This window comes from Colletotrichum jinshuiense, chromosome 9 (assembly GCF_051148585.1).
Source record: "Colletotrichum jinshuiense chromosome 9, complete sequence".
Lineage (NCBI taxonomy): Eukaryota > Fungi > Ascomycota > Sordariomycetes > Glomerellales > Glomerellaceae > Colletotrichum > Colletotrichum jinshuiense.
Genome location: NC_139316.1, coordinates 2,916,954 through 2,933,432, shown reverse-complemented (window position 1 = coordinate 2,933,432; position 16,479 = coordinate 2,916,954). Strand labels below are relative to the sequence as shown.

At 52.4% G+C, this 16,479-nt stretch overlaps 3 protein-coding genes across 3 annotated transcripts; all 3 read right to left on the bottom strand.

Annotated features, from left to right (window-relative positions):
- Window positions 1–546: 546 nt before the first annotated feature.
- On the bottom strand, window positions 547–3,828 carry EsH8_IX_000773 (M28 family metallopeptidase; the record flags this gene model as incomplete). The annotated part of the gene is made up of 4 exons (XM_083267109.1): window positions 547–2,122; window positions 2,186–3,094; window positions 3,146–3,430; window positions 3,500–3,828. 4 exons carry the CDS (start codon window positions 3,826–3,828, stop codon window positions 547–549), a joined length of 3,099 nt encoding a protein of 1,032 aa, XP_083130674.1.
- A 4,025-nt stretch (window positions 3,829–7,853) lies between these two features.
- EsH8_IX_000772 (glutathione S-transferase) lies at window positions 7,854–8,886 on the bottom strand (the record flags this gene model as incomplete). Its single annotated transcript, XM_083267108.1, has 5 exons — window positions 7,854–8,236; window positions 8,292–8,311; window positions 8,363–8,400; window positions 8,454–8,642; window positions 8,707–8,886. The coding sequence occupies 5 exons, from the start codon at window positions 8,884–8,886 to the stop codon at window positions 7,854–7,856; spliced, it is 810 nt and encodes a 269-aa protein (XP_083130673.1).
- A 4,354-nt stretch (window positions 8,887–13,240) lies between these two features.
- On the bottom strand, window positions 13,241–15,036 carry EsH8_IX_000771 (Metallo-dependent phosphatase-like protein; the record flags this gene model as incomplete). Its single annotated transcript, XM_083267107.1, has 4 exons — window positions 13,241–13,496; window positions 13,547–14,073; window positions 14,121–14,963; window positions 15,022–15,036. The coding sequence occupies 4 exons, from the start codon at window positions 15,034–15,036 to the stop codon at window positions 13,241–13,243; spliced, it is 1,641 nt and encodes a 546-aa protein (XP_083130672.1).
- Window positions 15,037–16,479: the final 1,443 nt, after the last annotated feature.

Below are 16,479 nucleotides of genomic sequence, written 5' to 3'. Positions count from 1 at the left end.
TGCGTGCCGTGAAGCGAGACGCCTTGATTCAATAAGCTGACTTGGCAACCAAGATACTAGATACCCCTTTCTCCCCCGAGCCTTGGTCATCAAAAGAATAAAATAAATTACATCATGGAAACAAGGCTTGACGACAAGATCCGTTTTCGCACGCATGGAGGCTACTATTTTATGGAAAACACATTCAATTGATGCTAGTTACCCATGCTCTCAACCAACCATCGTCAGTAACTCTCCATTAGTGATGATGCCGCGTCTCTTGATGATCGGATGCTAGGTTAAAACAATACAAAGTGAATGCAACCATACAAAAAAACGCCACTCAATGAACAACGGTGTCGCCCCTCCTGCTGCAACTGCAAGCACAGATATGAAAAGGCGAATCCACAAACCTGAGGTATTCTTCATCCAGTCTCTCTTTGCTGACCACGGTCTTTATGTCCCCGCCTGTAATGTGCTGTTACTCAATGGCTTGGGAAGCAATCTCGAATTTATCAGACTGTATCAGGACTCATATGCCAGCCAGCAATGGAAAATCACAAGTGCCTAGAAAACCTTGCTGCCGCGGACGAGGCCAACGGCAACCTTGGTAATGGCAACCCAGTCAGGAGCGAATTGCACGGCCTCGTCAAAAGCGGGAATCGTGCCCAAGACGTTGGCGTCGCTCCAATCGCACCAGATCTGTCCCCGGGGCTGTGCTAGCTCACGGACCCGCAGTTCTTCATTTGTTGCTTCGGAAGATGGTTTGTCAGACGCGACTGGCCCTTTGGGTGATAAGATCGTCGGATCGCTCCATTCAACATCCACTACCCAAGGCTTCGACCAGTCCCTGCGCCAAAGTTGAATGTAGTCCACACCGTTTTCGAGAGCTTGGCTAAAAATTGGGTCGACACCAGCGCTTCCTCGAATACTGACGGCTGAAGGTGGTCTACTCAAGGCCACCACACACGCCTTCGACTCCTCAGCATCTATGTGCAACGTAGCTTTATTGCTCGAGTTTGATACACTGACGTTGACCGTTACGAGACTGGCGTACTTGTCCTTCGAAAAGTCGGCGAGAAGGCTACTTGTAAGCTTTGGTAGCACGGATGAGCCATCATAGCTGCATTCAGAGAGCAAACCCCTACGGCTAGGAACGCAAACGACGTCTTTTCCGGCTGCTGAAGGTAACTCTGCGATAATCTTCCGCGCATACTCTTCTATACCAGTGATTTTCACATGAGAGGTGGCGTTATCCAGGTTGAGATCATGCTGGAAGTAAACCTTGTAGCGATTACTGGCAGAGAATGGGAAGGCGACCAGGTTGTAAATGAGACTGACAATGAGCACGAGGAGCAAGAAAAGGGGCAAGTAGAAGGTTGCCCGGTGAATGAAGGGAGTGATCGGCAGGAGGACGGCGATGCTGAAAACCGCTATCCCAAGGTAGACTAGCAGAGAATCCCCGCCGTCAGCGCTGGCTGACTGAATTGCAGAAAGGGCGAAAAGAGCAATTTGAAGGAAGATGATGATGGTGATCGGGGCAAGTAAGAGGAGTTGGAGGAACCAAGTCCATGAGGGAAGCTTCGTGGACCATTGCTGCTCGTTTTCAAACGGCTGTGAAGCTTCCTTTGTTTCTTCTTCGTTATCATGGTTGCTCATGATGGCCGAGATAGAACGTCTGTAGGTCGTTGCAAATGTCGTTCGAATGGTGCCGTTATTTCCACTTCCATTCTCGCCACTTCTAAGTGGCGTTGTTTCAGTGGGCTCTTCCGCAGCATCGACTTCTTCGTCCGGATGAGGTGAGATCAGTGCATCAGAGTTTGGAACTTCAGAAATGTTATCCCTGACTTGTTGGTCGTCGTGGGCGTGTTGAACGAAGTCCTTCTTGGGTGGGAGCGCAAACAGGTCGCACAGGCTTATGAGTGTTGACACGAAGACGGCGGAATGGAAGAAAGCAAAGGGGTAGCCTGAAGCAATCTTGAGCCTATCAGCAGCGGTCGTGACGAAAACCAGGATAGCCCAGCTGATGAGGAATAGCCAAATATGGGCATAACCACGTTGAAGTGCGCTAGGCCTAACAGCGCTCGCACCTCTGGAAATTGTCCAGAAGATAACGAAGAACAATGACAGAGTCATTGCCCATCTATCGTAGTCAGCTGACCGGTGTCTTTTTGCAATCCATATCGGAAGTGGACTTGAGACTTACGTTGCATAGATGCTGCTGTAAACAATGTGAGGATTGATCTTGCGGACGAGCAAGCCCGAGGCAATCGTGCCCGCGCCTGCAAAAATCAAGGCGAATGGGAAGCGGCAAAGACCCTTCCAGCCCCCGAGAGAAACTGGCTCATCATCCTCGTGGAGCCTGACCTTACCCGAGAAGAAATAGTACTTGTCTTGTCTGGCAAGGATGTAGGTGACCAAAACAAGAATCAGTGGTGATACAATAAGTAGAGTCAAGGTCCAGGCGAAGAGACCTCTGAGCTCTAGTACAGCGAATCCTTGCCCGAACATATCGAACCAAACACCGTTAGTCCCAGAGCCGCTAGACACTTTCTGCTTGTCTCCATCATTACGCTTGCCGGTAAATGTGCTTGTGTCTTTCTGAAGGGACTCGACCGCTGCCAGGGAATTGGACAACATGTGCCACAGGCTTTCTTGCGACGTATGGCGGGTGTCATCCTGATTAGTGTGGTACCGCGCCCGGGGGCGGTAGAAGGCAATATCCAGGCCACGCATGCCGAAGTTTTCAACCCACACTTTGTAGTCAGTCTCACTTTTAATAGCGCCGAGTTTGAATCCGTCTGCCGCAACGACGGAGCCAAAGGGGTGAGGGGCGTGTGTGTAAGCCTTGGACACTTCCAAATCGGTTGTTCGGAACAGGATGGCTCTTCCGCCAGCGCCCGCGCCCTCGAGATTCACGAATGAGGTGGTGAAGTAATAGAGAGGGCTATAGTGGTAAGCGTGAGCCCCATATAGACCGTCTTCTTCACCATTGTTGAGCAGAAGAACAACCCCGCGCTTGGGCTGCTGCCCAGGAGTGGTGTAGTAGTTCAGCATTTGAAGAATGCTTACACAGCCCATACCATCGTCGGTTGCGCCGTAGCCAGTGGAAACTCTGCCGATATGTCAATACACATTGTAAAACTTGCGACATAAAAACACTCACGAGTCGTAGTGGGCGTTGACAAGAACGCCGCCCTTGCCAATGATTCGAGTATCGCGCTTGCCATTCCACCACTCACCATCCTCGTCCTCCGTGCCGCGAATATACACAAGCTTGTTCGTACCCTCGAAATAAGTAGCAGTGGACTGAGAGACGCCCAGGTTGGTGCCAATGGGCTTTTGTATGCCAATGTAGGTCACATTTGACACCGTGTCGTCGAATACTGTAACCGCAGGGCCGGTTGAAGCACGTCGAAGGGTGTCTTGTCTCGCGGGGGCCGGTGTATCACTACAACATCCCATCTGTCAGCGATTCTTCTCTTGGTGCATTGGGACATACGCCACAGCAAGCACTCACTGAACATCCTTGGGCCAAACAACACCACCAGCATCCTTCTCTTTCGTCCAATCAACCCCATTGCGATCCAGAATCTCCTCGATCCTTGTCAAGAGATAGTTGCCAACCTCATCATTGGCACGGCTGTTGTAGGGGTGGTAGTGCTTGGTGATAGTTGTCAAGTCATGCCACGCCTCGGTCAAGTTGACACCGTGGTATGGAGTGTTGCTGGGAATAGAGGGGACGGATTCATGGATGTACACAAGTGGGATGAGGAAGGCGGCGTAGACGACAATCAGCCAGAAGGTGACCGGGCCCGTCGTGAACCCGAAGGGGTTCTTGGCAGCCATCGCTGCCGATAGCTGTGGGAGTCGTCCGGAAGGTCGGTTGGCGTGTGTCGTTGGTTCAGTGCAAGTAGGACGAGGTCGAGGCAGATTGAACACCAGAGGAAGACTGCGGGAAAAGCTTCTAGTCTCACTCGGTCATTGATGGGGCCCGCGGAGAACGCCGGGATTCGGTCGGCGGAGGGGTGGAGGGATATTCTGAAGCTCAGATAAGGTGGGACGATAACAGATAGTGATACAACTTAGATGGGGGACGGTCCAACACTCCCACAAAAAAGGGTGACGGTGGGCTGGGAAAACGAACGAAACGTGGGAGAAGTTGGGGGGAGTTGGAGGTGGGTAAGACGACGTTGCTGTCGGCCGACAGAGAGAGGTGGTATGAAGGAGGCTGGAGGTGGAAACGTCCTCGGGAAGGCGTCATGTCAGAACAATGCGGCCTACCACGCACGGGATGATACACAGCTGCGCAGCATCTGCTGTGCCGAAGAGGTGGCCCAAGCTCCCAATTCCAGAGCGCCAACGGCGGCCTGTAATCCACTTGCCTGCGCAACTGAATGTCATTCATGCGGGGAACTTATGCAACGTCGCCATGCGGGCTTGCGACTGGCGCTGAAGTCAATCGACTAATTATGCCTTGGCTTATGTACAACCCAATTGTAACTCTCGAAATATCCTTGGACTATCATCGTACAACTTCCAGACTCATCGCGCAGCTCTCTCGCTACGAACACGGCATGCCACGCCGTGGACTCCGAAACAATGCATTGGGGCTCTCGGATATCAAACAAGTTCACGTCAAGGACTTAATTACGTGAGATAGGATGAACTTCTTCTTGCTACGTAGCCCGCATAAAGGAATCCTATGGATTAGTGCCCACTGTCCGACCCATCTATTGTACAAATTCTTTACGCTATCTGTTGTTTCTCGTCTCTGCTTTAGAGTTAAACGATGCCCGTACGGCTCCACGGGCAGTTTTGCAAAGGATACGTCGATTGGCAGGTGCGAACACTTGTGCAACCCTGGAAGTCATGAAATGAATCCTTGGTTGTTAGTTGATCATTAGTTGTCAACGCAATCAGCGCATGTGTGCCGTTCATTGTCCATGTTAGTCGTTTAGTCTTCTGCCCAAGTACTAGATGCAAGATCAGGCTCCAGGGGGAGGTGGGGGAGGCTGGTCGCTAGGGGGCGGGGGAGGCGCGTTGTCGGAGGGTGGCGGAGGGGGCGCACCGGCGTACTGCTGGATAAGTGCATTGAGACCACCAGCCAAGCCCGGAGGAGCTCCCAGACCAGGAGCACCAGGAGGAGGCGGCATGCTCGGTGGAGGTGCACTCATGCCAGGAGGAGCGGCATATCCGGGATAGCCGCCGTAGCCACCATATCCGTTCTGGGTTCCCGGAGGTTGGTGCCAGGGAGCCGCACCTGCAGCGGCGCCAGATGCTGGGGCTGCAGGAGGCTGGCCACCATAGCCCTGGCCACCGCCGTAGTAGCTGTCGCCGCCGCCGCCGCCGCCGTGATCGTCGCGACGGTTGCGGTCGCGGGCCCACGGAGCAGCAGAGCCGCCACCATCGCGGTCGCGGTCATCGCGCGGCTCGTTACGGCTGCGCCAAGGAGCAGGACCGCCGGTTGGGCCACGCTGCCAGGGTTTGGCATCACCGCTGGGGCCATTGTTGTAGGAGCCAGGACCAGCTTCGATGCGTGCAGGGGCAGCACCACTGGACGAGCCGCCGCCGAGTTCTTGCATGAGTTGCTATAGATGATGTTAGCACTTGCATAACTGCTGGGTGAATCAAATGAAGATACCTCGTACTCGCGGTCGACGGCGTCTCCGCTTCCGATGCGGCCAGCAGGGCCTCTGCCACTGCCGGGACCGTCGTTGCGCCAGCTAGCACCCTTCTGTCTGTCGGGACAATCTCTGGCCATGTGTCCAGCGTTGCCGCAGACACGACAAATGATGCTTGCAGTGTAGTTTTGTCGCTCAGGGCAGTCGTACTTGCGATGGCCAATTTGACCGCAGTTCTGACACGCCTGGTTCTCGTCGTCACGGAGCGTACCGTTAAGAGCAGCGAGCTCACGAAGCTGGTTACGCTTGAGCTCGTTCTGTCCTTCGGGAATGGAAGCGGCCTGTTGATAATAGAGTTAGCTTGTGTTGGTCCTGACGATGGTTAGGTGCTGCCTACCGTCTCAATGACGTTGTGGATGAGCTTCTTGGCCTTGTTGACCTTCTCCTCCGTGTCGGCCATAATGAGGCAGTGGAGGTCTTCTTCCTGATTGCTGGCGTGAGCTGCGTCCGATCGGCCCTTGCCCTCCTTGACGGAGCCTTTGCCACGAATGGCAATCTTGGCGCCGGATTCTCCCTCCATCTTCTTCAGAGTGTTGCCACGAGGTCCGATAAGTAAGCCAACTTTACGAGTAGAGCTAAGCGTTAGTATTCGTATCAAAAGTGTGAAGCAAATATGACGGTCCCAATCTCCAAACAAGGCCAGGTCTGACAAGACACCTGGAGGATGCATGACATGTTTGGCCAGAGTCCAGGCAGGGAACAAGGGAAACAAGAATTTTGGTTAGGAGGGTTAGAGGGTTAGCAATCATACTGAAGTTAATCTCTGGATAATCGTTAACAGGCACGTAGACCTTCTCCTGGGTCTTGGTGGGCCTGCGGTAGTCCTGTGGCGGGTGGTAGTTAGGAATGGTCTTCATCGCCTTTTCGATGAGCTTGTGGCGCTCATCTTCGAGGCGCTTGCGGTAGCGGTATTCTCGAGTGTTGATACGGCGACCGTGGTTGTCGTACTGTGGAGGGGGAGAAGGGGATCTGAGAGCAAAGCTAGTTAATAAAGGGTTTGCGCGAGATGCTGGAACGGAAGATCGACATACCTATCTCCATCCGCGGGGACGACGTCGTCGATACGAAGCTTCTGGCTAATTTCCGTGATGCGGAGATGGAGAGTGTAAGCCTCCAGCTGCTCGCCGGTCATGTTTGCCGTGATGGCAGTCGTCAAGCCCATCAGGCCAGCAGCCTTGTTCTCCGACGCGTCGCCCCAACGGTTTCTCTTCTTCCTACGGCGAGGGCCATCGGCATCGGTGCCTGAAATGTCAGCGTCGGCTTCAAATAGACATTTGCACCCGAATGATAGAACTTACGAGGCTCCGGACTGCGGCCGCGCTTCAGCTCGCTGTTGCCGTTGCTGTTGCCGTTGCCATTACTGTGAGTGTCGTGCTCCTCCTCCTCATCGTCGCCGCCAAAGCGACGCTTTCCCAACGGAATGTTGTTAGAGCCTGTGATGCCCTGGTTTCTCCACGACATTTTGTTATCCTGCGCAATGGCGATCGGTATGTCGGCAAGGAAAGGATGTGGTGTGATGGCGGGAGTGGGTTGCGACGAAGAAAGGGAAGGGAACTTTTATATGGGACCGAGTTCAGACCAACTGCGGAGGTCGTGGACACCTGTGCCTGGCTTCGAGAAACGGACCGAGCTGAGCTTCCTCCAAGCCGGCTGCCACCAGCTGGCACTCTTTGCGCCACACGTGATTCTTCATGCTCTCATTATTCTTCGGCACGGACCCGAGGCATCGGCGCGAGCTGTTGGAATGTCCAAAAAAAAAAATTTGGTTTGTAAATAAAATGACCGTCAGGCACACCCACCACAAAAACACTTCGCCTGTCAAACAGGCAAAAAATGTGATCAGTGGGAGGCTTGAACTCCCGGCCTTGGCATTACTCAACATATCAGATGATATATTAGTACCACGCTCTAACCAACTGAGCTAACCGACCCTCTTCGGCTCATAGGAGCTTGATGATGTGGGCGAATCCCTGTCTCAAGAAGCAATCCGTGGACTGATTGCGCGATTCAGACCACTCCTCTGTCTACCAATTTTGTTCCACAGTTACATCCCACATTTACAAGTAAGTCGTTGCGATCATTTACTCGCCTCACTACCGAACAGACTTGATACTTTAACTTTATTGAATTCTCAGGACTTATAATCTGCTCAGCAGCCTCATCATCCCGGCACCTATATGATATTTTTCCTTATTTCTTCGCCGCATCCTCCTTCATGCCCTTGAGAATCCATGCCGAGGCTTCCTTGGCCTGTGCGTCCAGCTCCTCGTCCGTCTTGGAGTGCATATCCAAGGCCTTGTGAGGGGAGGGGATGTGGCGGCCCTTCTCGAACCCAGATCTCTCAACCAGCTTCCACAACCACGCCTTGAGTGCAGGGAATTCGTCGAGGTCAATGCCCGCCCACTTGCTGGCCGCAACCCAGCCCCAGCTGGAAATGTCGGCGATGGTCACACGGTCGCCGACGAGGTAGCCGTGGGGGTTAGCCTTGATTTGGGTGTCCATGGTACGGTACAGGCGGCGTGTCTCGTTGACATAGCGGTCAATGCCGTACTGGATCTTCTCAGGTGCGTAGCCTGCAAATGTCAGTTTCTTGTTGTGCAACTCTAGCTCAAAGGAGAGCGTCCTCACGCTTGAAGTGGTTGGCTTGTCTGCGCACTGTTAGCATTTCTACGTTTCTGCTCCGTCGGTGGGAAACTCACCCCTGCATGGGACCCAGGCCACCCATCTGCCAGTGAAGCTATAGATTCCGTTAGCGACGGGAATCCCAAAATAAGTGCCGGTCAGCCATACCCAGTTGTTCACCTCCCAGTACTCTCGCGAGCCATACGGATACGAGACCTTGTGGTCTTTGTCATAGCGGTCGACGAGGTACTGCAGGATGCTTCCGGACTCAAACAGACGAATCTGCTTGCCGTCCTCAAACGTGTCGGTCAAGGCCGGGATGCGCCCATTGGGGTTGATCTCGAGGAACCAAGGCTCCTATAAATACATGCATCAGTACGTATGCCCATTGCTCATTTGTGGTTTATTCTTATCTGGCAACCTTCTGAGTGTTCTTGGAAATGTCGATGGCGGTAACCTGGTAGTCTAGGCCGAGCTCCTCCAACAGAATAGACACCTTGATACCATTAGGGGTGCCAGTGGTGTACAGGTGGATATCGGTCTTGGTCTTGGCAGCCATGTTGAAGATGTGTTTACTCAGTTGTCCCAGGCGTGAGGTCATAAATTGCGGTATTGTAGTGTTGGTGATTTGCCAATGTCGCGAGGTCAAGGCGGTAAGGGAAGAATGAATTGATAAAGCCACAGCTCCAGCTACTACTATATACTAATCCACCAGGCTCAGGGACTAGCTGTCTGTCCATGGACCCTGACCAGGCAGGCCGTACCTTAATAATAGGTAAGGGAGGGGAAGCTTTGGAAGCCCCGCAAGGCCCGTGGAAGCCACTGTTGCATAGCATTGGAAATACTTCCGTCAGTGTGACCCCTCTGTTGCACGAGCTGCGAATGGGGACAGGAAGTGCGCGGGGCTCCTGCTTAGAAATCGAACCTGGCAGCTCACCCTGCAGCGAAAATGTCGTCACCTCCCCCGCGGCTGGTTGGCATGCCGAACTGTGGAGTCCTGTGCTTTCATTTATCTCGGAATGACTAAGCAGGAACAATGCGCCTCGAACGTTTTGACCTGCAATGAAGGGAATCGAGACTACCTATGCAACTTCAAACCTTGGTCTGTCTCATCAATGATTCTTTGTTATGAGCACCGCGGTGCACTTATGTGTCTTTGTTTATCAGGCTTTCTAAGTCCCAACTAGAACTCTTTGAAGACATCAACCATCAACCTCCAAACCCCGTGATAATCCCGATTCCATCGATAATTCTACCTCTTTTGGCAGCTCTACGACCATTGTATGAACAGCTCGCTTGTATACTTACAAATCAGCTTCGCCAGAAAGGAATGTTTCATAGTTACTTGCCGCCGTACAGTCATGCTTCACGTGTTGCACGGCCGTTCAGGATCTGGGCGACCAAACGTATTCGTCTTTCGTCCCCGCGCCCTCCTTCTGGGCTCTTATAAAGCATATGGTTGGCCATTCAAGATCTTGAAAGTTATTTTTTATAACCAAATAAAAGCCACAATGCGATGTCAAAGTAATGAGTGACCTTCTAAATGCCTTCAACTTGAGAATATACGAGGCATTCAACAAATTTGAGACCTGGAAGCCAGGTTTCACGATCACCTCGCACCTATGAATCGCCTTATCTACAGGGACAAATATCCCCCAATTCTCCACAAGTTTCATTCTGCTGAAGTACCACACTAACTAGGTAACAAACATATTATCACCTTCAGAGCCTACTCTTGTCGGATCGTTGCAAGTGGCTTTGGCCCTCAACCCCGAACTATTCGCGCCGAACTCTACCTCGCCATCATTCTCCCACATAAGGCTATCTCAAGAAGGTTGAATAATAGTTCATGATGCATCCGCATTACCTCCCAAGTCCACCTGATGATGTTGTCCTCCGTCGTGAACGAGCAGCATTGGGTCCACATAAGACATCCCCGCCATGTCTCCATTTGCAGCAAGCGGCAAGGTAAGGTTTGGCATCTCCATATCAAGATACCCTGTAGAGAAACCGGTCTGGGGATAAACAAATGCATTCTGAGGGGCCCTGCTGCCTTGGAACCCCATCATAGTGAATGCAGGATCAGCCATAGTTCTGCTTGGAGTGAACGCGGCATGATGGGAATCATGAGCATGCCCTTGATAATATTGTTGCTGGGCGTGCGCAGTAATGTTGGTCTGGAGTGTTTGTTCCCAGAAAGAAGAAACCCGCTGCCTAGCTCGCCGGGGCCTTGTGTTGGCTCCGTGGGCTCTGGGAGGTCCTGGTAACTGGGGCTGCAACATCTCGTGCTGCTGGAAGAACATCTGGGTTGCGTGGCCTGCTTGTTGGTAATGCCAAAAGATAGGCTCATCGTCCACAGCCCCGAGTACATGGCCAGAAGAAGTATTATGCGCAACATGGTTCTCCACCTGGAGAGCTTGCGAGGCTCGAAGAAACCCTTCAAACTGCTCCTGAGACAACAGGAGGACAGGGATATTTGGCGGTTTGCCGTAGATGCGGCGAATCTCAGAGTCTTGCCCGCCCTGTCGTTCATCTTGGTCGTTCTGCCCGTCCTGGTCGTTCTTTCCGTTCTGGTCGTCCTGGCCCCCCTGCCCTTCCTGCACCACTTGTATATTTGACTGATGCTGTTGTTGCTCGTCCTGCTCAGCACTCTGATCGTCTTGTTCCGTACCGATTTCCTTGGTCGCAGCTTCAAGTTGAAGAAGGCTTTGTATAAGTCTCTCCTCACTCAAACCCTCTTCGGTATCCCTCTCGGCATGGTTGAGCCTTACCGTCTCCATTGCTTGTGCCCCGTGAATAAACGTTGGACGAGGGATAAGGGTGGGGGATGATGGACGAGGAAAGGCGAAGAAGAGTGAACAAAAATGAGTAGGCAGAAAAAAACGGTTGGCAATAGTGTTCAAAGTGAAGAGTACAGAGAAAAAATATTTGTACGGAGGCAAAAAGGTATTGTCTTTATCGAATCAGTCATATGTTTCGGAGAAAGCCTTTGGGGGGGTACTGGACCATCCTTGGAGGCTAGGATGGACCGACCAGCTGACACCGAGGAATGTATAACGCAGAAAACTAAGGACGATGCTTGAGATAGGGGGATAAGAATGGGTGACAGTAAGATTATGGTTTGGGAGAATAGATGTATGGTTGTCGTCGGTGCGAGGCTAGAGATGGATTTTATAAGGTCAGTATCTGTTAGAGAATGTCCGTAACAACAAACCTCGAAAAGGCCTCCTCAGTCTCAAATTTAAAAGCCTATAGCTGACGATGGCCACTAATTACTGCGATGGCCTCCCTCCAACAGGAAGGTTCATACCAGTTCTCTGCACATGTGGAGGCTTGGGTGCCCGTGAGGTGGGGACGGGAAGGTCCAGTAGCATAAGACGTGACTGCTAGCATTGCGAAAGTTGGCTCATCTTGGGAGGCTGTCAAGTTGTAGGGCGAGAGGCCCAATGGTACCATTAAACTTCCGCTGCCGTGTTTTCTCTCATGGTTGCCTACATTTTTGAACCAACGATTGCTAAATCATGGGCAGCCCACTATTGCGGAACTTAGCTACGAGCCAGAGGTGATGCTCCTCTCTTCAGTCTCATTTCCAGGTGTCTGAACCTTATCTGGGGTACTCCCCAAAGCAATGAAGACCCGAATTATTCACTGGTCTAATTGATGACATCGTGAAAGAAACCACATGCCAAGCTAAGAGATGAGACAAGCTAACCCCGAAGTCGATTGTTTCTGCAGGCGTCACTCTAAGCCTCAACTTCCTTTACCCTGGTTCCTGCAAACTCATCGTGCCGAGCCCTACTTCAGCAGCAGGTCCAACCTTAAGTGCATCATGGAAAGACACTGGGTACTAGCCCTCAGGGTAATATCATTCGCGGCATGACAAGGTACCTGAGTATCCAGAGGGGGAAATATGGCAGACCACAGTGCGCAAAGCTTTTTACGAACGGCAGGTACGAACGGCGAAAGTTTAGTGAATAAGTTGGAAGCAGTTCTCTGAATCTCTGAATCTCCCGCGTATCACTTGCACAATATCATTCTGCAAGCAATCAGACAACATGGAGACCCCGATGTCTACAGAGCAGAGATTAGGCCTCCAGGTCTGTTCATAGATCAACATCATGTCCTGGAAATTGAGGTTTTCATGTGCCACGAAGCATTTCCTGTGCACATAATCTTGCAGTTTAAGTCGATTGTCAGGGAAAAGCGAACTGGTTGGTGGTTGCGTCTACAAAGTGCTGCCTGGTGCCCCACGTGGTTGATCGCCTTACCCAGTGAAGCTGCATACCCAAACCTAACCTTCGTCTCCAAAGTCTAGACGGCAGTCGATCGAGTGATGATGCTCCACTACCGAACTGCCGAATATGTGGGTTTGATGATATCTCCCAGTCGCATCGAGTCAATATGAGTGGCCATCTTTACCCACGCCCAACGTGCGCTGCCTCGTAGATTCGAAGGCTCTCTGATGCGGATATAGTGGGTACGAATCTTAGCTGGATTCAGGTGGAAAAAGCATATTAGCCATATGCTGCCCGAAGCATCCAGGATGTCTTATGGCTGACCAGTCATGACGATCGCCGGCGGCCAATCTACGCAGCAGCCAGCATCCGTCACCGAACACATCTCTACAAAGCACCACGAATCTACGCTAGCAAGCTGCAAGACGGTAAATGAATGAGCATAGCGGCCGTTACATCTTCTACGAAGATCCATGTACACATTGTTGCACCGTCCACTACCCCGTCTCAGGTCCTCACCTGCCATGCTAACCCATTACAGATGCTTCACAAAGGAATACATGCTATGAATCCTGTTAAAAGTCTCCTCATGACTTGTTGGTGAACCAAAACCCAAACACCGATGAACCGCCCAAACTCCATTTTTCCGTGTTTCATTTTCGAAAAGTTCAAGTAAGAGAGAAGGATGGAGGCAATGGGAAGAGCTCCTCATGCCTTCTTTTATCTCAGGCTGGCCGGCCGGCCGGCTTCGACAATCATCTGTTCGTCGATCCTCTTTTCCGTGTCGCCCCATTCCACACGTTTCCACGTCGTGATGCGAGCCTCGTTGGTGTCTACTTCGAAAACACGGATCCTGCGGTGATAACCACCGTATCCTGCATAACCACCAAAGCCTACGCCGCCGGCGTAGCACATCCAAAGTGCAGGTTTCTGTTCAGTGTCTAAGGAGAGAGAGCAATAGTCGTTCACGTGATCACTGCACCTCATTAGCGTAACTCTTGGCACATGGAGGGAGAGACAACTTACTGTCCACAGCTGACCATGACGACGCCCTGCTCGACCAGTGCATCGCGAAATCCGGAGTTGAAATTAGGCGCCGTGACACCTTCCTTCCACTCGCCCTTGATGGCAAGATCTTGATCTCTGTATTCTGGTAGGGGAATGTGGATGAAGGCCAGGTCCATGTGGACCTTGCTGTATTCCTTGTGCGCCTTTTTCAGGCTGGTGGAGGTCTTTTTGAACCAGTCGATTTGGTTCTGCTTGATCCAATCATAACCGTGGTATTTGCGCTCATCGGGCGAGTAGGCGTGAGAGTCCAGCATGTAGAGTGTAAGCGCCGAGTGGTCAGACTTGCCTCTAGCAAGCACCTCAACGTAGTAGTTGCCTACGCCATCAATGTCTTCTGGCCCAGCCTTGGCCAGCGAATACGGCAAAGACTCCAGAATTTGCATCTGGGCGGCGCGAGGGAGTGACCCCTCATCATCATGATTGCCAAATATGGAGACATATGGAATCTTCATTTTGATAAGAATTTGGGCGATTTTGAAAATGGCCTGACACAGTTAGCCCGAGCCCAGACCAACAGAACAGCATTACTTACCGACTGCGCATCAGGCGCAGTTTCGCCATTGACTTGATCTCCACTGAGCACGACCAAGTTGGGCTTCTCCTCGGTGATGATTTTGCTGACAAAGTCGAGCGTTCTGGGGTCCGCTTCACATATGCCGCCGTTGTAGCCCTCGGGCATGGCATCGCGGCACTTCCCCACGCCTGTGCTGAGATGGAGATCGGCGAGTTGCACAATCTTGAACCTGCCATTTTCGGGTATCCGTGGCTGCGGCTTATGGGGCTCCTTCTGGCTTCCCCTCCGGAGGGTTATGTGTGTGACGGGTATAGCCTTGTCGACCGGGAGCAGCAGGGGAGTACCGGTAATCTCCCAGCCATCACGTGCCTCGACCGCATCGTCGCCAAAGAGCACGTCAATTCCTGTTACAGCCTTCTTGGAGTCGCTATTCTTCTGGTTCGAGGATCGTTTGACCCACAAGCCGTACGGTCGGCTCTCCCATCTCTCGTCCTCCTCGCCCTTCTTAGCCGTCGTGGGATCGAGTCTCCCGACGGATACATCCATAACCACCCTATCCTCTGACAGAAGCTCCTCCTCCTTCTTGCGTGCGACATGGACATATGCGCTCGTCGTCCACGACTTGCCAAGGTACAAGTCCTTCTCGATCCGGTGCCACTTGTCGGTGTCCATCTTGCAGGAAGAGAAGACGTTGAGAGTCGAGCATCTCGTTACTGTGATATCGGTGACTATCAACCCGTGGTGGTGCTGGGGCATGTAATGGTGCATCGATTTGGGGAGGACTCGGAAGTTGCGGTCGAGGAAGAAGATGACGAGGAAGGTGAGCAGCGTCACCGCAGTGAGCTGAACTATCGTCCGCACCTGTAGGGAGGCTTCGTTAGCATGCGGCCCATCTATCATCGATACGGGTATGACTTACTATGCGGCGCGTCATCGTGGGCGGTTCTGATGTTGTCGCAAGGCGGGCGTAGTGTCTTCGTGGCGACACGCAGGTGGCGGCGTGATGCGGTAAATGCGGGAGGGCTAGAGGGAAGACGAACACGAACAATCGGCTCCGACGAGCCTAATTCAAGCTAATATCTAGGCCATATCAGGGCCCGCAGGTCTGGAATACAAAGGGTAAGGCTTGCAAATGGCGCAGAGGAGCTTGCTCTCAGCTCGACGATAGCTCGACAAGTGACAAGGGGTAGAAAAGGAGCAGAAAAGGCACGAGGAATCAATTCAACTTGGTTGCCAAAGGCCCATTTAGTGGAGCAACTGCTAGAATCCGGGGTAGCAGCACTTTTGCTGTTTGCGCCCAGTGGGCCGCGGCGGTACGTACACCCTATTAGGTTATCAAGGTTTCATTGGGCTTCCTCCTCCTGTGTGCCTTCCCTTGAATGGATGAGCTGGACAGGGAGAGAAGGCCAGCAGAGGGGGCGGAAGCCATCTGTTTGGCACGTGCTTTCCTCCGCTGCCACTGCCACTGAATCAATCAACTAGTTGGTGAGCATGTACACGGTACATGTGCAGCCTGGTGTCGGGTCAGGCTTGGCCACGTCTGGTCTGCCCGCTGCCTGCTGCCTGCTGCATCACACGGGCCGTGGTGCGACGCAGCAGCACACTGCATCGTCCACTTTGATATAATAGCGACACCTTCCATGTCTTGTCAGTGGAGCCTCCCGTTAAAACTGCCACCGCCCCGGCATACGTAAGCTCGAGACGACGTGGTCTGAAGACAATGGACGGACAACCGACCGCAGCGCACGTCGGACAGAGCCTCCTGCCACGTTGACGCTTTCGACACATGAAGGGCGCGCGTCAATGTCGAACTGGGTTTGATTCACAGCCATGCTCTTAGTTGTTCGCGATGTTCAAGAGAAATAGCGCCTCCTATACTGTCTCTCCTCCAAATGACAGAGGAATAGGCAGCTCGATCAGGTTGATTAGCAGTGGGCTACACCGCGTTCTTGACACCCAGTCAACGTCATCCAACTAACACGAGTAGTAGCATGGCTCGACTCGGTTACGACGCGCAGCCTCTAAATGACCTAGAAAGGCCTGGAGATGAACGTCTTGTTAAACGGCTCTGCTCAGTCATTCAAACAGGACTTGCATCATGATTGCTGGCGCCGAATGGGGTTTGAACTTGATGACATCTTTGCACGATACCTTACGCTATAAGGGCTGCCAAACGAGCCACATCCAGCTCAACTCTGACAGGTCCTTATGGCGAGAGCCAGTTTGGCTATCTAGGAGGAGGCATATCTCGGGGACTTCAAGAGACAATTTATGCATGTGATGTGTACCCGAAAGAATGCACCCGCCGTTTCAGCGAGTGTCACTCACTGCCCGACGTGCTAACAAAGCCGTCAGAAGAGAGCATACCGTCCTGGTG